The 23017-nt window shown below is 40.7% G+C and overlaps 2 protein-coding genes across 3 annotated transcripts in view; both read left to right on the top strand.

The window, feature by feature from the left end:
* The window catches only part of SHC4 (SHC adaptor protein 4), a 51432-nt gene extending 39129 nt beyond the window's left edge, over positions 1 to 12303 (top strand). Inside the window, exons 7-12 of one of the 2 annotated variants that reach the window (XM_073303952.1) lie at positions 459 to 585; positions 3600 to 3777; positions 5741 to 5801; positions 7750 to 7929; positions 9808 to 10061; positions 10920 to 12303. In XM_073303952.1, the coding sequence (XP_073160053.1) occupies positions 459 to 585; positions 3600 to 3777; positions 5741 to 5801; positions 7750 to 7929; positions 9808 to 10061; positions 10920 to 11075 (956 nt within the window). In that variant the 3' untranslated portion in view covers positions 11076 to 12303. Of the gene's footprint in view, positions 1 to 458; positions 586 to 3527; positions 3778 to 5740; positions 5802 to 7749; positions 7930 to 9807; positions 10062 to 10919 lie in introns of both variants that reach the window. The other variant, XM_073303953.1, reaches the window with a different exon arrangement.
* A 3742-nt stretch (positions 12304 to 16045) lies between these two features.
* The window catches only part of CEP152 (centrosomal protein 152), a 51498-nt gene continuing 44526 nt past the window's right edge, over positions 16046 to 23017 (top strand). Inside the window, exons 1-2 of the mRNA XM_073303951.1 lie at positions 16046 to 16153; positions 19288 to 19423. Coding sequence (XP_073160052.1) covers positions 19334 to 19423 — 90 coding nt within the window. The 5' untranslated portion in view covers positions 16046 to 16153; positions 19288 to 19333. The remainder of the gene's footprint in view (positions 16154 to 19287; positions 19424 to 23017) is intronic.

Here is a 23017-nt window from a genome sequence, read left to right as displayed (position 1 = left end):
ATCTGGCCACTTATATTGGACTTTTGGTTTAAAAGGACCCGGAATGATATTGGAAAATCTGGCTCTTTAATGCATAGCAGTCACTATGAGAGGAAGAGAGACACGGGAGGAAAAAAAAAACAAAGCAGAAAACATAAACACAGGTTTAGATTCTTTTGCAAAGTTGTAGATTTATATTAAAATTAAAACACATGCAAGGTGGCTTTCTTAACGCATCAGAAGCGAAATCAGCATGGTCCCCTCAAATTACTGAGGTATTTCCTCTATACTTCACCTCTGGATTTGCTGATATAAGAACTTTCTCAGAATATAGTCTTATAAGCTAAGTGAACATGTTTTATGAAAGTTTTTTTTTGTTCTGTGTTTATACAGTGCCAAGCACAGTAGGGTCCTCGGCACTATGATAATACAAATAATAAATAATAGTGTTTTAAAAACATTTTTGCATCACTTTGTAGCATGCCATATATTGGAATGTCCCAACGGAATGGCTCAGGATGTAATAAATACCATAGGGCAGGCTTTTGAGCTCCGATTCAAGCAATACTTGAAGAATCCTTCTACTCCGATTACTTCCAATGAAAGGTCAGTGTGGTGTTTTCTAGTAACCTGAATATTGCTCTTCTGCTGTAAGGATGAATATATGCTATAGGGACTGACCCCCTAAACAAGGTGCATTGTGCCTGATGTTGTTTTGGACACACACAGACTTTATTTAAAAAAAAAAAAACAAACTCTGTACACACAATATATAGCAGACCAAGTTCTGCTTCTTCTAGTGCATTCCCATTTGTTCAGGTTTAACTGAGAGCTGAATTCAGCCTTTTTCTCCCTTCTCCAAATAGCCTTATTTTACATTATGCATGTTAAAGTGAGCATTTCCAAATAAGGGCAGAATAAGTGAAATGAGCAAGTTCTGCTCTCTAAATATTGTGCTTACGTTGAGCTCCAACCTCAGCTGTTCCAAGTTTATGTTCAGTGCAGCTGCGGGAGGCGGGGAAGAGTAACTTTTAGCCACCTTTCTCCTCTCCTGATCCTGGCCCTGTTAGGCCAGATAGAATTTTGGCTTCAACTTAGAGCAGCCTCACATACTGAAATAAACACAAGTGCAACTTGGAATTTGAATGTGTGAAGGGTGTACCTGGAGCTCTGCACTTAGCTACATTATTAAAAATAGAGGAGCTAGATTATTACTTGGACTATATGCCTGCACATGGGAGTAAGGGCAAGTAAGAATGCTTCTCCAAGGGCTGTGCAGACTTTGGGTGTGGGCACACAGGAGTAAGCACGAGCTTATTCCCCACAGCAGCTGGGCAGGGAGTAGGTGGGGAAGTGGCAGAAACTTAGCTTTACCCCTCCATACACCCTGACCGACACAGCAGAGAAATCATAGGGGCACGTAAAATCTCAGCCTATCTTTCTGACATCTCCTTGCAGATGTCCACTCATCAACTGAAACCTAACATGGCCAGAACCTGAGTGCCTGATCTTTCCCCTAAAACCCTCCCCTATCACAGCAAGCAACACTACCATCCTTCTTACTGCTCAAGCCCATCATTGTGGCTTTGTCTTTGGCTCAGTCTTCTGCTTTGACCCACAGTTACAGGCCATGTCTAAATCTTGCTGCTTCTTTCTGCAAAACATCTCCAAGATCCAACTTTTTCTTCCTGCCCATGCTGCCAAGACTCTGGTCCAAGCCCTGATCATCTCATGCTTTCACTGCTGTGATCTCCTGCTGTCTGCCTTCGGTGTCTGCAACCTCATCCCCCTAAAATCTATTAAAACATGGCTGTGAAAATGATCATCTTGGCTAATTGCTCTGACTTTGTTGCCCCCCACCCCTATTTTTAAGTTTCTCCATTGGTTCCCCCTTCTCCATTGAATCAGACACAAACTTTGTGTCCTTACTTTCAAAGCCCTCTGCAGTTTAGCCCCCTACCCACCTTTCCAACCTATTCTCTTATTGCAAGGTTGACTCACACCTTCGCTCTACCCATGATGTCCACCTCAATCACCTGCTTCTCTGACAAGCACTTACATGTTTTCTCCCATGCTGCCCATCATGAGTGGGAAAAGCTCCCACGGTAGGGTAGGTAGGGTAGAGTCCCTATAATTTCAGCTATCTAGTCCATAAAGGTGCTTCATTGCTTTTTATAATTATCCTGAAGAAAGGCAGCTTGTATACCCACAGCTTCAGTGAGGTTTAACCCAACCCATAACAATAATAACAATACCATCTTAATTATATATTTTTTATTATATAGAGTATTTCTCTCCCTCCACATTCTAATACTAATCTGTTACCTCAGGGGGCAATAAGTATAAAGATGATCTTCCCTGTGAAATCATGCTAGGCTACATGATACATAAATCACAGAAATTAGAAATGGAAATGGTTGATTAGATTATTTAGCCCAGCACTCACCCAGTCCAGGAGAACAGTCTCCAGACAGAAGACTTCCTTCCAATAGTGCTGTGTGACTGAGTCACCCACTTCCAAACTACTATGAATCACATAATCAAATACTTGAGCTGTGTATCACATAATCAAGTACTTGAACTTTATCTCTTTCCTGCTTGTGGCCTTTTATCCAATTATCTTCTTGTTACACAGAGAAGTAAGATTCCAAATGCGTTGTTGTTTTTGGAGGAAAGGCATAGTGCAGGAAACATACTGCAAAAGCAGGAGGTATCAGCTGGATGTTGAAGCCATCATCATTTGGTTCACAGCATGCAGGAAAATGTGGCGCACAATCGATGATGCTATTTAGGGCTTGTCTATACGATGAGGTGATGCACATTGTTGGGGTGTGAATTCTAACGGGCCCACATAGATCCTGCTGACATGCACTCAAATTTCCCTAGTGCACGTTAATGGAGTCCAATTTCAAACACTACTATGTTAACACACACTAGGGAACTTTGAGCCCACGCCAGTTAGTATGTGACACGCTATTGTGCACTAGAATTCACACCCCACTTAAATGCACTATTGCACCGTGTAGACAAGCCTTCAGTGTTTGCTTCCAGCTGAAAGAGTCTTTTTCTGTTGATTTTGTTTTTTAAAATTAGACTAGATTCCACTCTGGAAAACTGTATTTGTTGTAGCTATATTTGATTTCCTGAAGCAATTCCAGGCCTATCTAACTGCTGCCCAAATGCCCACATGAGGTTTTAATTTCCCTTTATAAGTCCCCCACACTTGCTTTATGCAGACAAGATAAGAGGCAAAAGGAACTGGGCCCAGAGTCTATAATGTGAATGCATTAATGAACAGTGTCTCCTCTGAAGGTAAAACATTGCCAAAAGTGGCTCTTGTATCATTTTCATGGCTAAAAGAATGCAGACTGTCCCAATGTTAAGGAAGTATCTATGCCACCCTGCCAAGTGAGTTATGGGTGATTAAAACAAATCACAATAGCTGAAAAAATAAAGAAGGAGCTGGGTGAAAAGATTTAATCAGACAGCTTTTAACATTGGGAACAATGGCATTTCTATGGCTAGTTTGTCCATTTTGTTGTGGACAGACTCATGGAACATGTTTACCCTGAGAATCATCTGATTACAAGGGTCATTTCACGTGGTGGTTCATTTTTCAGTGAAATGATGAATCTTGATGGATCAGCTTGGAATATACAGGAGAAGGAGGATCATGAATATTACAATGAAATTCCAGGAAAAGAACCTCCTACAGGTGGACTATTAGACACGCAAATAAAAGTGCAAACAGACCAAAGGGCAAACTGTCCCATACAATGTGAAAAGCAATACTGTTTGGTAAGCATGTCTATTTCTGGTATTACTATTCACTACAGTTCTGGGGAAGAGAAAACAACTTACTGTGGTGGAGAGCATATGAACACAACCACAACCAAATCCTACTTGGTTTGGGAAGGGGTTTTTAGGCCAGTTTTAAAGCACTTAGCACATATTTGAATCTCAAAGCACTTTATCAACATTAACTGATACATCCTTACAATACCTCTGGGAGAGCAGGTCTCACCTCTTTTTTCAGATGGGGAGAAAGTGGGATGTAGATTTAAATGGCTTGTTCAAGACCACACACCTGCAATCCCTCAGGACTTACCAGCTCCCAGTCCCATGGTCAGACCACGCTGTCACTCCGCACTACATTCTGCATGTACGAGATGCAGTTTTTAGTAATTCTAGTGTGTTTCAAGATACAGTGTGCTTTCAAATGACCCAAAGGTCTCTGGGACTTTAGGGGGATAGACCAAACCCAGAACCTCTCCGACTGGTTTTTGAATGTTATGTACATTGGCTAAACCGGACAGTCTCTACGTAAAAGAATAAATGGACACAAATCAGACATCAGGAATTATAACATTCAAAAACGAGTCAGAGAATACTTCAATCTCTCTGGTCACTCGACTACAGACCAGAAAGTTGCAATTCTTCAATAAAAAAAACTTCAAAAACAGACTCCAACGAGAGACTGCTGAATTGGAATTAATTTGCAATCTGAACACCATTACATTAGGCTTAAATAAAGACTGGGAGTGGATGTGTCATTACACAAAGTAAAACTATTTCCCCATTTTATTCACCCCCCCCCCCACTGTTCCTCCCATGTTCTTGTCAGCTGCTGGAAATGGCCCACCTTGATTATCACTACAAAAGGTCCCCTCCCCTTCCTGCTGGTAATAGCTCACCTTACTTGATCACTCTTGTTACGGTGTGTATGGTAACTCCCATTGTTTCATGTTCCCTGTGTATATAAAATCTCCCCACTGTATTTTTCACTGCATGCATCCGATGAAGTGAGCTGTAGCTCACGAAAGCTTATGGTCAAATACATTTGTTAGTCTCTAAGTTGACACAAGTCCTCCTTTTCAGTTATGCTTGTAGCTTTGCAGCAGAGGCTTATTGAGGAGGGACAATAACAACCCCAGGGGATGTAACTGAACTCTGGTTCACTGCTGTGATACTGTATTTCTCATACGCCCAACCCAGGTGTTGTTTTCTCAGTACTTCCTTTCAATCTTGAAAATTCTTTAATGCCATTCAGACAACAGTCTGACCATTCTGCTTCCGTGCCATGTTGTCTGTATTCTCTCTCCCTGTTTTTTTGAAAGAAATGTTTTCATGAAAACAGGAACTTCATTGCCTAGGAGTTAATCTAATCCTGCTGCATATTCCTCAAATGAAATCATCTGATTCCCATTTTTGACATCATAGTCATCTCCCTAGCAACTAATTGTGATGATACAAACAGTGGGTTATGATTTCAGGTGAGGAATTGGTCCCAGAAGCAGAGCTGCTGCTTGGCAACCAAAGTTCTGTCTTCATGAAAATATCCTTAGGAATAAAATCAAAACAAGGGGTTATTCATTAAAGGAGGAAGGGTTAGTATTCCCAGTGTGTTGAATATTAATGTTTTGCAAGTCAATATGTTAAGACTGTGTCTGTAACATGCTACAAACATAAAATGCAAATATAGAACCAAGCTTCTCTCTCTCACCCTGTCAGAGGCTCGCTGTGTACCCATATTTTCTAAGCCTTCCATTGACTGCCATGGAGCTTAGATTCTTCATGAGGAATGGGGCATGCGTCACTGGAATAGCCAATGGGAAGTAAAGCATCTGCACTGACTATTGTTTGAGGTGGTGGGGAAATTTGTTGTCCAGGGATCACTGGAGTGCATGGTGTATATTGCAATGATATCTGAAGTTTATTAACAATTGACATCCTATGAGAGTAAATTGTGTGATTCTTCCAGGCTGGGAACCCAAAATGCATCAACATATATGAAAACTGTCCAGAAGAAAACAAATCAGTGGGTATGTGCTATGTCTTCCTTCCCCTGCAAATCTATTTCAATTGAGCCAGACTGTCTGGAAGTGCTGAGATTTTTGATATAATAAAGAAAAGTATTCTGCTTATTAGGTTATGACTAGTTCCCCAGCTGAGGGGTGGAGAGGAAAGCCTTACAATTTTTCAAAGGGGTGTTGATCCATTTTTATGCCTGCTGGTGGATTTTACCAATTTTACTTGTCCTGACACCATACAGGAGCCCTTTGTTACTTTATTTTCTTTCATCGCCTGCAAGGAAGAAAGATGCTCCCCTACTTAACTAGCTGTGACCCGACTCCTACAGAATATACACATGCATTACAGAGTCAGAACTGTCAGCGTTGCTGTGACATTCCCAGAGGGAGCATGTTTGTGGCCTTGATTCCAGTGTTAAAGGATCCTAGTTTCAAATCTAATCTTAACTCTGTTTCTTCACTTGAGCTTTCCCCTGTTTCCCTTTGTGTGGCTGGTTATGTGTTCCAAGTCACCGTCATGGTGGGGAAACTTGCTCTCTGATATCCCAATATACCAGTAGGCTCCCCTTTTTTGGACTTCACATGGCACTGTTGATGCCACTGGACACGTTTCTTTGGCTCCATCCTCTTTCTCATACAACAAGACCTTTTAAAAATCCCATCAGCCCTGCTGGTGGGGACTGTATTACACTGCCCACATGGTGGTGGTAGATTTCGTTATTTGCAATATTTCTGCATTTGCCATGTTTAAAAGAGAAGCAACTAATTTCTACATATGATGGATGAATAAATCAAATAATAAATGTGATAAATAGCACAAAAATGGTTGCTGTTTGGCTAGCTGAGTAGCATTCCCTTAATACCCTGCTGCTCTGTTAACCCTCTCCTGCATTAAGACCCTAGGCTGAGTGATAATCCTCTGGCTCACCAGGCAAAGCTACAAAGCACAAATCAGCTCCAACCTCCCTTCATGGGCAGGGAAAGGAAGAAATCCCTCCCCTTCACTGAGGATGTGCAGTGTGTCTCATAAAGACATACATTAGGATTGGAAGGGACCTCCTGAGTCCTCAAGTCCAGTCATCCTATTGATAAACTTACAAACTCATCTTAAAACTGGTAGGCTGTTCCAGAATGTCACTCCTCTGATGGTCAGAAACCTTCTTCTAGTTTACAGCCTAAATTTATACCCATTTGTTCTTTGCTAACATTGTTCATTAGTTTTAATAGCTCTTCTGTCTCCCTGGTGTACCCTGATGTATTTACAGAGAGCAATCAGATCTCTTCTGAGCCTTTGTTGCGCAAGGCTAAACAAGCCAAGCTCTTTTTAGTTTCCTCTCATACAAACTGCTTCCAGAATGAGGAGAGACCAGAGTTCCAGTTAGACTCAATGGATGTTTTTACACATGAATCAGGGTAGAATAAGTGTGGAAAAAGTTAATTTATTCAGAATTATCCAGGGCCAGTAAAAATAATCAGCCACATATTCCATAATAGGGCATTAGGAACCCTGAGATGAGAAACCTAAAGAAAAGTTAAGAAAAACTGCATGTATTTTTACCATAAATACATAAAATACTCCTATAATAACAAATACTCACTCCTATAATTTTCAGTGAACCATACTAGAGAGCTTCAGGGTGGAGTTTTCAAGATTACTCAGCTTTGGCCTAAATTTCTCTCACTGAAGTCAGTGGGAGATTTACCATTGATGTCAGTAGGAGCAGAATTAGGGCAAGGGTTTGAGCAATTTTGATGACCCCATTTTAACTCTAAAATGGTTAGGATGTTGAACATTATGCTTTTTAGAAATAAAGGCAAATGAGATAATTTGGCACATTTTTTCTTTTGTCCGTGAAGGGTTTAGTGGAAATGTCAAAGCTGCAACATTCAGATGCAGCTGTTGTGGCTTTTTTTAGCTTGGTAAAAAAGAAGATACAATGTATATTGCCATTAATTACAGGTAACTATGGTGAAAGATCACTGACGGCAAAAAAAGATGTATCCTTACTGAAACCTGCTTGCAAAATGGATCTTTTTGATGACCCTTGTTACATCAACACTCAGACCCTGCAAACTACAGCCTACACAGCTAGAGGTCTTGCATCACCCCAGATCTATGGGAGCCCGCTGTGTCATGAGAGTAGGTTCATATTTCAATTACATCTTTTTCTTGAAATGAGGATCTTGTCATCTGAATACACGGGGAAGGAATCTGTTTCCTCCATAATAATTTGGGAGCGAAAAAATTCTTGTAACTGTGCTAGGCTCCCCTTTTTGCTGTTAAATTCAGGATAAGCAGCACCAAAGATTAGAAATCCTGACAAGCAATGAGTAGATCTAACTTCTGTTTTCTGAAGTTGATCAATAGCAATAAAATGCATAGGGTTATAACTTTCACAGGAAATGACAGGCAGTCCCTGCAAGCTGCTTTGAAAACATAGGACCATATCATGTCCCCAAGACATAGGATGGTCTTCCACTTGTAAGTCTTACCCATTCTGACCAGGGTAGGTCAACTGCTTCTGATGCAACTTCATAGATTTTAAGATTATAAGGGACCATTATGATCATCTAGTCTGATGTCCTGCATAAACCAGCTCAGAGAACTTTACCTCCTAATTGCTACATCAAGCCCATAACTTTGGTTTGAACTGTAGCAGATCTTTCAGAAAGACATCCAGATTTGATTTAAAGACTTCAAGTGATGGAGAATCCATCACATCCATAGCTGAGTTGTTCTAATGGTCAATTACCCTGACTGTTACAAATTTTCTCCTTATTTTCTATCTTCTCCCTTCCTGAACCACTTATGCGGTTGGCTTGGGATCCATCCACTCAGAGAGAAGGGGATGGAGACAAGAGAGGCCTGCATAAGAGCAACCCTCTGGCCATGATGACTTTCCTAGCTTGGATCTGGGGGTTCCCTCTGTGCTTGGAGAATCCTTCTTTAAAGAGGCCAGAGAAGGCCCTGCTAGCAAAACTGCATTGAAACAGTGATACCAGTCAGTTTTCTAAGAGAAATGTTGCCTATGAGTCATTTGCGGCCTGACTGGCTGTATCCCAACCCTCCTATACTGTTGTTGTGTTTAGTAACATTTTGGTTTTGCTTAGCAGATGCATCATGCTGTAAATGCTTCCTTTCTGGCTGAATCAGTCATATTATCTTATACTCCAGTACATAGCTAGAGTCATTCAACATGACCCTCACGATTAGATGTGGCATTCTCTTCAGTGCCAGCTAAAGAAGAATGAAAAATTAGATCTTTAAATAATGTAGCCAAAGACAAACTTGTTTTGCAGGAAAGATCTGATTTTTTTGTTTTAACAAAATACCTACCAGATCACAAATAATCAGATTGTGTTCTTTGTCATTTTTCATGTGCTGATAATACAATAGGTAAAAGTAACCATGCAAACGAACAAATCAAGCATTTTGTCTCTAGATTTTGGTGTAAGACAGAATGTTTTACAACTGACACAACCCTACAGAAGTATTTTTATGCCATTCATAATTGTATGTAGTTCACTGAACTACATAAACAGCTTTCCAATACATGCCACATTCAGATATGCAATTGCAAGATGGAATCTCCTCTAAGCTTCCAGACTTTGCGATTCTTTCCCAGAGAAACCCACCATACTCAAGCGTGACAATACAAAACTCAAACACTACAATATCAGAACAAACTTTTTAATGACTAATCCCTGTTCCTGTTACCTAGCAATGTGAGAACTAACCAGCTGTTTAATGAATCTCACACTTTCCAAAGTTTCTACATCTGTAAAACGGGGGTGATAAGTTTTAACTAACTTGCTGGGTGCTGTGAATATTACTGTGTGCATAAGGCTTTGAATATGTTAAATATTATTACTACCTGGAAGACTGGTTTCATTACAGCTTCAAATCTGAATCATTTGACTCTCCAAGTGTTTGTGGTATAACAAATTTAATATCTACTGCATTTATGCTGAAGTTTTGGGTGAAGGGTCCAACATCTTTCCTTTCATTTAATTTTAGAATTGCCAGAAGCTGTTCAGCAGCGTGCCACAACCAACATGGATAGCGTATGTGTCCTGCCACAAATAAAGCAACAGTTAAGGAATGAAGATTGTTACCATGGGAAATTAAACAGGAAAGCAGCAGAGACCCTCTTGGTCAACGATGGGGATTTTTTGGTGCGAGAGAGTGCAACATCACCTGGTCAATATGTATTAAGTGGATTGCAAGGAGGGCAAGCAAAGCATTTACTATTGGTGGATCCTGAAGGCAAGGTATGGATAATCCATGTCTGGAAAGTATCTCATTAAAAATGTACTGGTTTGCTCCAACATTTCAAAGGCAAAGTGCATATTAAACTGCCAAGGACGAAATGCGGGTTCTGTTGAAGTTAACAAGAGTTTTGCCAATGACTGCAGTTGGGCTAGGACTTCACCCGAGACTTTTAATAGTGTGCTCATTATTGTAATTAGCTGTCTCACATGGATGTATAATTAATACATCCTTTGAGTATTAAATGTTGCTATAATCAAATGCCGATAGCATCTAACAGTAAAATTGACCAGTAAAGGGTTTCCAGATGCAGAAAAGATAATGGAAAGAGTCAGTTGTATAACCTGAAACCTACCCTTCTAGGATTCTGTACAGCTGCTTGAGGGGCTTCCCTGAGTGATATTTCTTACAAGTGGGAGTGAACCAGAGAGCATTTGCAAGAGGGATTGAGGGGAGATGCCTCTTGGGAGAAAAAATTGTGGCTTTGCTCCCCTTTCATAGTTGTGTGCCCCTGTGCCCAGTTCTGCACACATTCCATCAACTTCCCCTTTCTCCCTCAGTTGTTCTCCGTTGCCTGTGCAATGGGTATGACATCACCATAGCAGAATATGTAACCAGCCCAAGACAGGATATCACAGGTGTTACTTCTGGCTGGCACACAGGAAAACCAGTGCGAAACAGATAACAGAACAATAGTTAAAACTATTTGTTCTGTTAAAGTGTGTATCACTGCAATCCTGTGTATTGATCCTGCTGAATTCAGTGGCTTTAATTCCTGTTGACTTCAAAGGAGCAGGTTCAGTCTGTGATCATTTTTAATTGAAAATAAACTTCAATCAATTCTTTTGCTTCCTTACAAGGTGAGAACCAAAGACCACGTGTTTGATAGTGTGGGTCATCTTATTCGCTACCACATGGAAAATAATCTGCCAATCATCTCTTCTGGAAGTGAAGTGAGCTTGAAACAGCCAGTGAGAAAACAGAGTAACACAGGACACATTCAATACAACAAATAACACTGTTGGATCTCAAAATTCCCATGGCAATTCATTTGTGAAAACTGCATTGACTATTCTTAAACTTCATTACTACAAAGCCAACTCAAAAAGTATAAACTGCACTTTTCAGCTGCTGTTATGGAAGACTTCTTTTCATGTGTATGTATGAATATATGTATAACTATGTAGATCTATAGAGATCAATATGCATAGCTATATATATAGATCTACAGTTATACATATGTTCATACATATATATATATATATATGTATGATGTTAATCTTATCAAAATGAAACCCCTGGAGAGTGAGAGATCCATTTGGGAAACAAAAGACATGCACAGATATCACTTTCAAGGTCATACTGAATCAGTAACTATTTAAAAGCACAATTAAATTTGTACATGGAAAAGCTCACTTGAACAAACTGCTGGGACATTATTACGGTAGTATGTGCCTTCTAGTCATGGAATTATTGGAAACAAATATTTATATTGGATTAGTTTCAAGTGGGTACATGAACATATGTAGGTTTAGAACTATTTGCCAAAACAAATTATTTGAATATTACTAACATGTCACTTACAGTAGACACTAATTTTATTTCATTTTGCTTATAACAGCACTTTAATAGCAAACAATGTTTAAAATTAATTGCATACACAATACAGAAAGGTTGCCTGTTTTCTTAGTAACAATCAGTTTTTTAATCACTGTCTGACTGCTCAAAGATTTGAGATTATGCAACATTTACTAAACTGAAATAAAGATATGTAAATGAAGTGTAATTTTGGAATAGAATGTGTCAAAGAGCAAGCATGCTAGATCCTAATATTTTTGTGTCTTGCATATAATTTTACTATGATTGCCAACAATTACTGGAAATGTCTCTTTTTAAAACTAGGTTACATATATTTTTCATTGATTCCATAGATATTTACAGATTAGAGAAACTGAATGAGACAAATGATACATTTTGAGGGGGGAAATATTAAAAAAAAAAAATTTGATTTTCGCATGTTCTAGAGATTATTGTACAAACTTTTTCCCAAAATGATGTGATATCTGCCCCTTGCTTACTTAGTTTCCATTTGATCATAAACATTGGAAATGTCTTTTTAAGAAACTATATTCTGTTTTGTCACAATAAATGCTCTAAATCTGAATGAACCTGTAATCAGCGTATCTGAGAGAGTCAGTAGTTCATTGGTAGTTAAGGAGCAGTGTTTCAATGAATAATAGGAGAGAGGAGGTGGAAGTGGAACTGAAGGCCCTTGTGGGGACTTATCTAAGGGCTAGAGCTGGCCAAATAATGGATTTTTCAGTTTGCTGGAAATTCTGAAAAATCGAAACAAAGTTTTTTGTTTTGGGGTAGAAAAAATAACTACACAAATTCACAAATAGCTCTGGGTCAACCAAAACTGCATTTTCAGGGGAATAAATTACTTGTGAAAAATAATTAGCCCAGCTCTAGTAAGGGCATCCTTGCTTGGTTTTAAAATAAGCGATGCCTTTTGGCACAATCAACTGCACCCACCCCTTGCCAAATTCAATTCCATTATCCTGTGGTAAATGAGCTTCACTAAAAACATGGAAATTCTGTGTCCTCCATTCAATACGAACATCTTATAGGATGTTACAGAGAGAGATCCTTGCTTCTTGAAAGAAAAAAGGCTCATATATAGGATAAAAGGTCTGGTAACTGAGGGCATTGTCTTCCATTGAAGGGAAAATCTGATTATTTGAAGAGCCATTTTTTAAGCAGTGTGAAATGACTTCCCCTGTTTTTTCATCAGTTTCTAGGCCTGAAAAAGCTATAATCTTTCATCTTGTGTAATGTCATTAGAATATTAAGCTCACGTACACACCTTGAAGCAAGGAGAAGCTTTGAAATGTCACTGTAGTTGATTGCCTTGATAACTGTCTGGCATGGGTCCTATTTTGTGCCTTCAGCACTGAAGACCTATGTTGTTTCTATTTGCTCACTGCGAAGGTTCTAATTTGTGGATCAAAGCCGCAAAGAGAGTCACTGAAGAGTTCTGTAGAGTTGCTGGCAAAGTGGTATCAGGTTCTGGATTGGTGCTCTGCACACTCTCCCGCTTAGCTAGAGCACCACCGTGTAACTTACTCAATACAAGTGCATTTAGCCGAAGGGGGAGAGAACACTTTGGCTGTTTGTCTGTGAAAGAGAACTGCAGTTGCTCTGCTTCCTCTTCAAAGTTGGAGGTGGGGAAGAGGAGAAGAATGGAGCTCTTCTGCTCCCAGGAGGGAGGTAGAAAGCGAGTGTGTGTAGAACTCCTCTTCTGCCAGAATTAATTGAAAGCCTCCCAAGACTTGAAAAACAAAGTGTTTGGGGTTGTGGGGCCATGGGAGAAGAGTTGTCTGAATTTGATAGTGAGAACGACTGTCCTAGAACTTTCATTTTTCTTTCATGGACAGATGTATGCAGAAAATATCTAGCATGTGGGTATGGTATTTATAGCTTGACAAGAAATAGACTGGAACCGCCACCCTGAAATTGAACATCCCTAGCTTGTAGGAAAATTTGGCTTAGGGCCCAAACTTTATGGCTTGGGCTTCTCTTGGGTGTCATTGAAGCAAAACTGTGAGAGAAAAAAAAAGGGAAAAAAAATATCTCAGAATCTGTTGCTGTGGAAGGGAGAAAATGGAAGAATCTTGAAGACTACTGATACAACTCAGGTGCTGCTGTAACACACCCATATTCTATTGACAAAAGACATACTTTCTAGATTAAATCACTAGAACTCCAGTTAGTCTTCTCCAAAAAACAGAGACACCTCTATCATTTGCGTATTAATAAGTCCCTGACCCGCTCTGTGGGCTAGCTACTGCTTACAAAGTACATTATCCTATGCACAGTGGCAGAATTCTAGAAAGTTTTCCTGAAAACCATCTTAAAGCCTCTGAGAAAAGTCATTGGCAAGCATGCCTATGCAAGTCACTTCACCTTTCTGTGCCCAGGGGGATATTACTTCGCAACTGAAGTTGTAAGAATTGGTTAATGTATGTAAAGCTCTATCTGTGCTAAGTATTATTAAGATGTTACTAAGCCCCACTAGGAAGGACACAGATGTACTTAGGGAAGCCACATTGAAAATGCTGAGCATTTCAGTCCCTTTATCAAAGTGCATGCAGATTCCACTGAAATAACAGAAATTTCCTTGAACAGATTAAAATTTGTATTTGGATAATTTCAATAAATAAAATGTTATAACACACGCACACAAATATCTGTGTGCTCTTATCTGCCTCAATATGTCTCTATCAAGACTTCCAAAGTTTATATGATTTAATGCTGATTCAAGCAGTGGAATTATATGTTTATGGAAGATGTCAATGGGTCAAATTCTTTTTCTTAGCAGATGAGCAAATGATTCATACCTGGGAAGACCCTCTGTATTGTTAATTATGCAAATATATGGTACAGGCAGTGCCTTTGGAGTTCTTTGAGCAGCAGAAAAGTTTGGCTTTTGACATGTTTCTGATTATAATCAATTCTTGAGGCAGAGTCATTCTCTGAGACTTGAGTAATGGTGGTAGGCTGAAAGAGCTGAAAAAGGGGATTGCTCTGAATGTTGTTTTACCACTTCATCTAGTATATGTGTGTTAATAAAACCAGCTATACTTAAAATATGCCCAGCAATTTGCACATTTGGGGAAGCAAATGTTCCCCCTCCCCCACAAGATTTTTGTACTTGCTCAAAATTTCATATGGCACCCAGGAGCCATGGCTTGACCATTCTTAAGCAGTGGATTTGTGCTAAATCAATATGATAGCTGCTGGAGCAGCCCCAAGTGTCCTTTTAGCTGCAACATCATAGGAATTTGACCCAGCCACCCCACAAAACAGAGGAATTTTCAGAGTGGGATTGTGAGCAGGCCCAAGGGATCAAAATACACTCAGATTTGGCTAGGTGCCCCTCTGTCCAGATAGAGGGGTAGCCAGACCAAATGGTGGGGTGACTTGGCACATGGGGAGTGTGTTCGAATGCAGAGAACTCCACTCAGAGTGCAGCTCCTGGAAGCACTGGCACATGCATTGTATGGATAAGAGAGAAGGGAGACTTTATGCCTAAGGGAGACCATAGGTCCCTGCAGAAGGAAGAATGTAATGAGAGGGGACCAGAATATGGTCTCTGCAGGGGAAGGACCGGAATTTGGTTTCCTGCCCCCAAAGTATCTGAAGTGGTGCCACTTATTTTCAGGCTCGATACGTGTTGACTGCTGTGTCCTCCCCGGGGAAGCCAACCTGTAAGACTCCAGCCACCGCTACCATTCGGCAAAGGGACAACATGGACATCTGAATCAGCTAATGATATCAGTGAATGGGGAAATGTTACAATACAAGCATGTGATATGCAGCATCATTCATATACCCCTGTCTCCCAAAGAGATTTATTAAGAAATCAAGCAATAATCAATGCAATAGTCAACCACAAGCTGCACTCAAACAGCTCATCTTAAAATCGGTTTCAGACCTCTCATCAGATGGCATCTGTATAATGCCTCCACATTTCAGCTTCACATGGTCATGGGCTCCTGCTGTGATGTCATGTCTCGTTGCCATGTCAGGATGCCATCATGTTGCTATGGCACCGCCATGTTTCTGGTGATGCATCACATGTTGCTTTCATAACCGTACATGGCAGACGCCGTGGCGCGTGCATGTCCCACGCCCCCCTCCTGTTAGGGTCCCTCCCAGCTGTAGGCCTGGGATGCACAGTGGGGACGAAAAGGGGGATAAGGGACTGGCCAGCAGCAGAGGTCCGCTAAAACCCGCCCCTACCAGCCATTGGCTAAGATCCCCAGCCAATCAGCGAGCGGCAGCGCTTCCCGCGGCCTCCCGCGCCTGCTTTCAAACTGCAAACTCTGGCGTTTGCGGCGCAACTGAACCTGAATGAGGAGGGACAAGTAAGTCCCGCCTCTAGAGCCGAGCCCGCTAGGGCGCAGAATAGCGGCCTGGTCGCTGGCTGGAGGATTCGGCTGTCACTCAAAGAGGGTTAGGCTGTGGCACGCGGAAGGCTAGCGGTGGGATTTGATGGAAGGCGAGTAACTGTAGCGTCCTGCGGCCTCTGGTAAGTATCGGTGCGGGCTCCGCGCTGCTCCTCTCCTGGAGACCTACCAGGAGTGGGAGGCTCCCCCCCGGAGCGCGGGCCCTGCTTCTTCCCTTCCCCCCTCGGGGGGCACGCGAGCCCCGTTCCCAAGCCCGCCCGGGGGGCTCGGTACGGTCCCTAGCTGGTGGCCACAGCGAGTGGGGCCTTGTCCCTCCCGGGGGCCGCCTCCTACCGCCTCCCTCAGCGCTGGCGCTTCCGTGGGATGGGGAAGGATGAGGGGGACGGAGAGGGAGGCGCGACCGGGCAGCTAACTCCGCCCACGGGCTTGTCTCCTGTAGCCTTCCGGTGCCACCGTTCTGCTGCCGCGGGGCCTTCTGGCAGCCCCCCGCCCGAGGATGCGAGTGCAGCCGGCTGCGCGGGGGGTGGCGGTGATCCTGCGATGGCCTCCCCCTCGCGTGGGCGGAGCCCAGAGTCAGTAGAGGGTGGGGATGGGGCGCGCCCACCGCCCTGTCGCAGGATCCTCGGCCGCTGGAATCTAAAGACTTTTAAACCCCACTCCTGTTTGGGGCCAATGGCTAATGAAATACAGTCGTGACCTGTCAGCCAGTGTAGCGTGCCACTGATGGCTGCAGTGGATGTTTTCTCATTGCTGGGTAGTGAGAGCTGCTCTGGCAGAAGCAAAAGACATTCGCTCTACTTTAGTTGGTTTAAAAAAAAACACCTCAATTGGTCTTCAAAACAACTTCTGGGTACGATACTTTGAGTCTTTAAAAAAGAAGAAACTTGAACTCTCGCTCTGTTGTCACACTGGTTTATCAGCATCTTTCTAGCAAGTTAGAACAACAGCAAATTCCTATGAACTTTGCATCAGGAAGGAATCACAGCTGAATATCATCAAAAGAGTGATCTGATTATACACAAAGTACTGCAAAATTCACAAAATAAAGAAAATGAACAACAAAGAATTTTCTGCTACCTTTCAGTTGTAGTCATCTTGGATGTTGTTTGTAACTATATAGTGGGTAAAGAGATCTTCAGTTAGAAATGTATGCTGGCGATTTCAGAGGTCATCTGTATGTCTCTGAAATTGAATATGTGGTGGGTGCCACTCCTAGGTCTCCTTGAAAATCCCAGCTGTAATTTTCAAGCTGCTGGTTTTTTTCCTTAACTAGTACTGCCAACCCTGAAGTAGCTTTAGAAAAGGGAGGCTTGCCAATGGATCTGGTACTATGTGTATGATGAGATGCTGTTACGTTTGTGTTTGATTAAAAGATGAGTGTGTGTGCACTCTGATTATGTGCACAGGACTTCAAAAAATACATGTATTTATGGTGAGTAGGTGCTAGCAAATTATGCAGGATTTGAGCTTGGACTGACCATCACAAACTTCACTACCTTTTGTTCTATGTCAGGGGTTCTCAAAGTGGGGGGTCAGGACCTCTCGGGGGGTCCTAAGGTTATTACCTGGGAGGTTGCAAGCTGTCACCTTCCAACCCAAACCTTGCTTTGCCTCCAGCATTTATGATGGTGCTAAATATATAAAAAAGTGATTTCAATTTATAAGGGGGGTCGAACTCAGAGGCTTGCTTTGTGAATGGGGTCACCAGTACAGAAGTTTGAGAACCACTGTTCTATGAGCAAGGTGTGCTTATTTGATCTTTTCTCTTCTAATATTTAAAAAAAAAAACATGTACATATTAACGTAAATAAAACATCTCTACCAAAACACCATCCTGCCCCCAGTTCTCCCTCTGCAGAGAGGGGGAGAGAGGAATTGAACCACACATGACAGATGTTAGTCCTGTCATTTATGTATTGTTGGAAGCTGCCCAGATGCTATGGTTTGGAAGGTATTAGAATCTAAATGTAATATGATAGGCTTTTAGAGAAAAATATTGTTTTACACAGATTCACTTTCCTGAAATCAAGCTAAACTAATGCATTGCTGTCTTCCTAATTCTGAAGACTGCTTCAGTGCCTTATTTACTGCTTATTGCTTTTGTCAAGCTGCAGTAAAATGAAAACTGACCACCTGAAGAAGAGTGTGTAGCTCAAAAACTTGTCTCTCACCAACAGAAATTGGTCCAATAAAAGATACTGTATTACCTCGCCCACTTTTTTTGGTCAATGTTACTACTACCAGCAGGGTTCTGAATAGCTGCATTGAAAACTGACAAGAATTGGATCAATTTCACTGCTGCTGCTTGGGAAAATTATCAGTAGATGCAGGTGCAAGAGCTATTTAGTAGAGATGATTTAAAAACAGGCTGAAGGGAGGAGTAGATGAGGACTGCTGCAACCAGTAAGCTCAAGTAACCTTACGCATGTTTTGAAGGAAATTTTGTGATGGGTGCTATTTGTGCTGTAGGAAATACTCAGATTAAGTAGGCAAACACCTTTTAAAGTAATTATTTACAAAACGTTACATTGTTGATTCCAATTGGATGTCATCTGCTTTCCTTAATTTGGGAATGATGCGTTTACTAAACCTATCGTTTGGGGGTGGGGTGGGAATAGCAACATGTACTACAATTATATCTCCAAAAAAGTAGGGGGGAGGCTAGGTGTAAAAGTGTTGTAAAAGCTGCTGTAATAGTTCTGGTATTGCCACTTACAGTTGATCAGAAAAGATTAAATTCTAAACAGCTAATTAAGGCTTGTCAGAAGTCTTTAATTGACTGGGGACTTTTTTTGCTTCTATTATGGTTTGTATGGGTGCTCTGGCAGTAGCACACTTCCAGCATTTTTTATATCAGTTACATGAACTATAAAACAAACCAACCCAAAACCGCAGGACTAATACAATACTAATATCTACTTATACTGAGTGAATATATACTAACTCCCTAGAGGCCCAAAGTTTTGAAATACTTCAGAACATAATTTATTTTAAGTAAACTGTTTGTTTTAATGTTCATGTAATGATTAACGGTTAAACACTTTAACATCTAAATGTTGTTTATTAAATGTTTTAATTGCTAAAACACAGAATTCTTAGAAATTAAAAAGTCTTGCTAATACATTGAGATGCTACAGTGGAAGATCAAGTTAATGCACTGATAGTTGCAGTATTTGTTCTGAAGTAAACATTGTGTTGCATGTCCACTTGATTTTTGTTGTTGCTTATATGTAACTTTTTCTTCCTCCTGTGATAGGTTTTAAACAAGTTGGACAGCAAAAACTTTACCTTGTTAGAAAACAATGTCACTTGACTTTGACAGTGGAGCTCTGCAAACTCAACATGAAGAAGAAGATGAATATGACCAGGAGGACTATGCAAGGGAGCAAGAGGTGAAAGCAAAGAAATGGCATAAATCTGAAGGCTTGTTTAACTCTTTCCTTTTCATTTCTTTTATCCACAGTTGTAATTATTCTGAAGGATTATAAATTTGAATTTTTTAATTCCCAAGGCTCTCATGAGAGCACAGCATTCAATACTGCAGTATGTTGTTTTTAAAAGAATTACGCCAAATCTCAAGAAGAGATGAGAGCCTACTTTTTAAAGAAGGAAGCTCATAACAGAGTGCAGTATTTGTGAGAACTGCACACCTTCAATACATGATGAGACAAAGCTAAAGGCCTCCATCACCTGAGAACTGTGGTTATTTCTCAGCAACCTCTCCCCTGGTTAGGATTACTTACTTAAGAGGCTAAAGTTTTGGTTGGAGTTGAGGGAATATTTTCTACTCTGGGCACCAGCTTGATTGTGTGACACAAAATATGTTTTAATATTTTCATTTTGTAGTTGAGGTGCTCCCTTGTCTGATTATGCTGGATGCTTTCAAGGTGGCTAAAAACTGATTTATTTTTTATTTTTATTTTTCAATCAAAATCATCAGACTGTTTTTAAATTTAAATACAGGTTTATATTTAAAAAAAATAAAAATTAAATTTGAAATTGACAACCTAAGTTGTAAATGTCTTATCTATTAAAATGATTTATATTAAATATAAAAAATATTAAGCAAATCTTTGCTACCAGGATTAAAAAAAAAAAAGGCAGATCTTGAACTGGTGGAAGTTTAGGACTTGGGTCCCACAGAGAGAAGTACAGTATAAATGTCTAGAAATCTCATTGCCCATGCACACACAGCACAGACAATAGCAATATAGCTTGCATACGGCATCTAGAGAATCAGGGAATATTCTCTGATCCCTGTGCGGGTCTCTTGCTGTGTCATCCACTCCCTTTTGGGGTCCACTCTGCTATCTAAAGACAAGATGGGCTCTTGTGATACCTTATGAGGTATTACAAGCACTTGTGTGTGGACATTAATGACCTTTTATAGTAAATGCCAAAGTTCCCTAGCACAGACTGACCTTTACAGTTGCAACATTTCTGTAATAATACTATGATTACCGCAACACTTTTCACAAGAATTAGGAGCACTAATTTCAGTATCCTAGCCAAACGTTCATTTAGGGAATTTAAATTTTACTGTCTTAGTTAAAAGTTACTTTCTATTTTTTCTGGAAGCATCACCAGCTACTTTTAAAATCACGTTTAATGTTGTCAAGGGAGATAAGGTTATGGTGACATCACAATTTGCTTGAGTTTACTTTTGTGTCTCTTATGATCTCACTAGAAACAGCTGATGGGTTTTTAGTTCCTTTTATTTTATTTTATTTTATTTTTGGGGGGGTGGGGTAGGCTCTTGTTCTAGCTGAAGGCATGTTTCTTGACTTCCCAAGGTCAGTTGTTTTAGGAGAATTGTGAAATGTGCCATTTAAAGATTGATTGAGTGTGTGTGTGTGTGGTTGGGTTGTGAGAAGAGAATTTATGACAGCAGTTGTTATAGTTGAACTATTCTCAAAGTTCATCTTTATCCTTTAATGAGAAGGGACGGCGTCTGAGAGTGTTGGTCACACTTGTTTGTGGTGTGGGGGAACTTCTTGCACCTGCAGACATTGAGGCAGTATTTGTCCCATGGTGAAATGTTCTATGCTTTATGTAAACGTTGATAATAAAGAATAGACTTGGAAACAATTAATGACCTCTTGATATACAAAAATTATTTTGCTTCTCTTTGTAGCGGTAGCTTCTATGCCACTCTCCTTGGATAACAATAGTGATAGCTCTTCACAGTGAGAGATGCTGTGCTCCTGAACTGAGAGAAGACATTCTGAGATCAACAAAGCAATTAATGTTCCATATACTTCAGTGGAGGGTGATCTTTTTTAAAGAGATCTCTATTATGATGTATGCTCTTGTATACTATGGCTAAGGTATATTACCTGAAAGAACTCCTTGTGTGTCATTCTTTTTGTGTCAGCTTATGTTTGCTTCCACTGACTCTTAATTTTTGTTACTACTTGCTGCGTTTGCCTTAGAACTGCAGATCTCTATGTGGCAAGAGGGTGCTTTGGTACCAGAGGGTTGAAGGCAGAGGTCAGAGTATTTGTAGTGTCTCGCTACAAGTTTTATTACTTGGCCACTTTGCTGAGTGGAGCGTTCTTTAATCTGGAATTTCTCTGTACTCATGAGCTTTTGGAAGGTGACTGGTTACTGCTTCTTTCCTGAAACTGGGGACAGTTATGATCTTTACGTGTGTGATATGGTGATCTGTCTAGGACTGGAAACACCTATTGGACTGGAACTGTATATAAGGTCAGGTTTGTGGTATGAATGGCTGTGTGTAAGCTGGAAATCATCTGAGACAGAGAGAGCTGGTTTGGGGCCATTGTGTTAGAGGTGTTAGCAGTGAGATGTTGTAGACCTCCTTGACTGAGTCTTGGGAACTTTAGTACGGTTAGACAGCATTTCAGTCAGCTCTCTGAAGAAACCTCTTCTGGTTAAAGACTTATATGTTAGCAAGATACCCACATTGGTCTTATCTCCAAAACTGCAAATGTAACTAGGCGCATTTGAAAGACTCTGATTAGACTCTTGTATCTGAGGCCAGTTTGGAATAGAATGGCTACTTATTCATTTTAGTACACTAGAATCTGTGATGTACTCATTTAGCCTGAAGAAATGAGGGGAGCTACCATTGGGCCCATAGTGTTAGGCAACCAAATTCTGGTAAATCATATCCAGTTAGGGTGTTCACAGGTGATGAGATCATAAATGTGATGTGGTCTTGTATTGGTTAAGAGGAACTTAAGTTCTGGAATTGATCTTATCTGTGTGCATATACATGTGCAATTGCTCTGGATTGGCTGTAGTATCCAATGAGACACTGCTTGCACTTCTTGTGGATGTTTCTTCTAGATAAAACTTGCATTGGGAAGGAGCAGGATTGGGTTGAAGGTGATATTGGGGGGTGGGAGGAGTTGTATTTTGGTTGTGGTAATCTATCAATACTGTTGTTAGAGTGTGGCAGGTGTGTGTAGGATTCTCCAGGATGCTGCATTAGTGTTGTGATTGTGGGAAGGGGTAGAGTTGGCAAAGCCTTCTTCATGAATAGTGTACAGAAGAGCTGCTGGTAGATGATCTTTTCCTTGTATTGAGGCTATTTAGGGCTGTTTTCTTCTTGTGTTTGGTGTTTGCATCCTAAGAGCTTTCTGCTGCTGTAGATATTGACAGGGAAGGGTGATTGTGGTGATGTAGCCTCTGATCTAGGCTGTTGAAATGTCTTTGTTAGTGTGAGGTCACACTAACCCAAAAGTTTCTTCCACCACTTGCTGGTGAGCAGCTCCTCTACTGGAGCTGGGAGAAGAGGCTGTTGGAGCAATGGGACCCAGTCTTTTATAGGCCTGAAAAGATAAGCATAGTTTATTGATTCCTTTCTGTTTTAACTCCAGATGCTCCAGAATTATTTCCTTCATTTCCCACTAGGTGTTAAGTATTACTTATGATGCTTTGACATCTGTTTAATCTAGTTATTTAATGCCATAACATTTGTTTTATAAGCCCAGTTCTCTTTCCTTGTGCATTAGAGAACA

This window comes from Lepidochelys kempii, chromosome 10 (assembly GCF_965140265.1).
Source record: "Lepidochelys kempii isolate rLepKem1 chromosome 10, rLepKem1.hap2, whole genome shotgun sequence".
Taxonomy (NCBI): domain Eukaryota; kingdom Metazoa; phylum Chordata; order Testudines; family Cheloniidae; genus Lepidochelys; species Lepidochelys kempii.
Note: the sequence above shows the minus strand (reverse complement) of the source record. Positions and strands in the feature narration are given on the sequence as shown.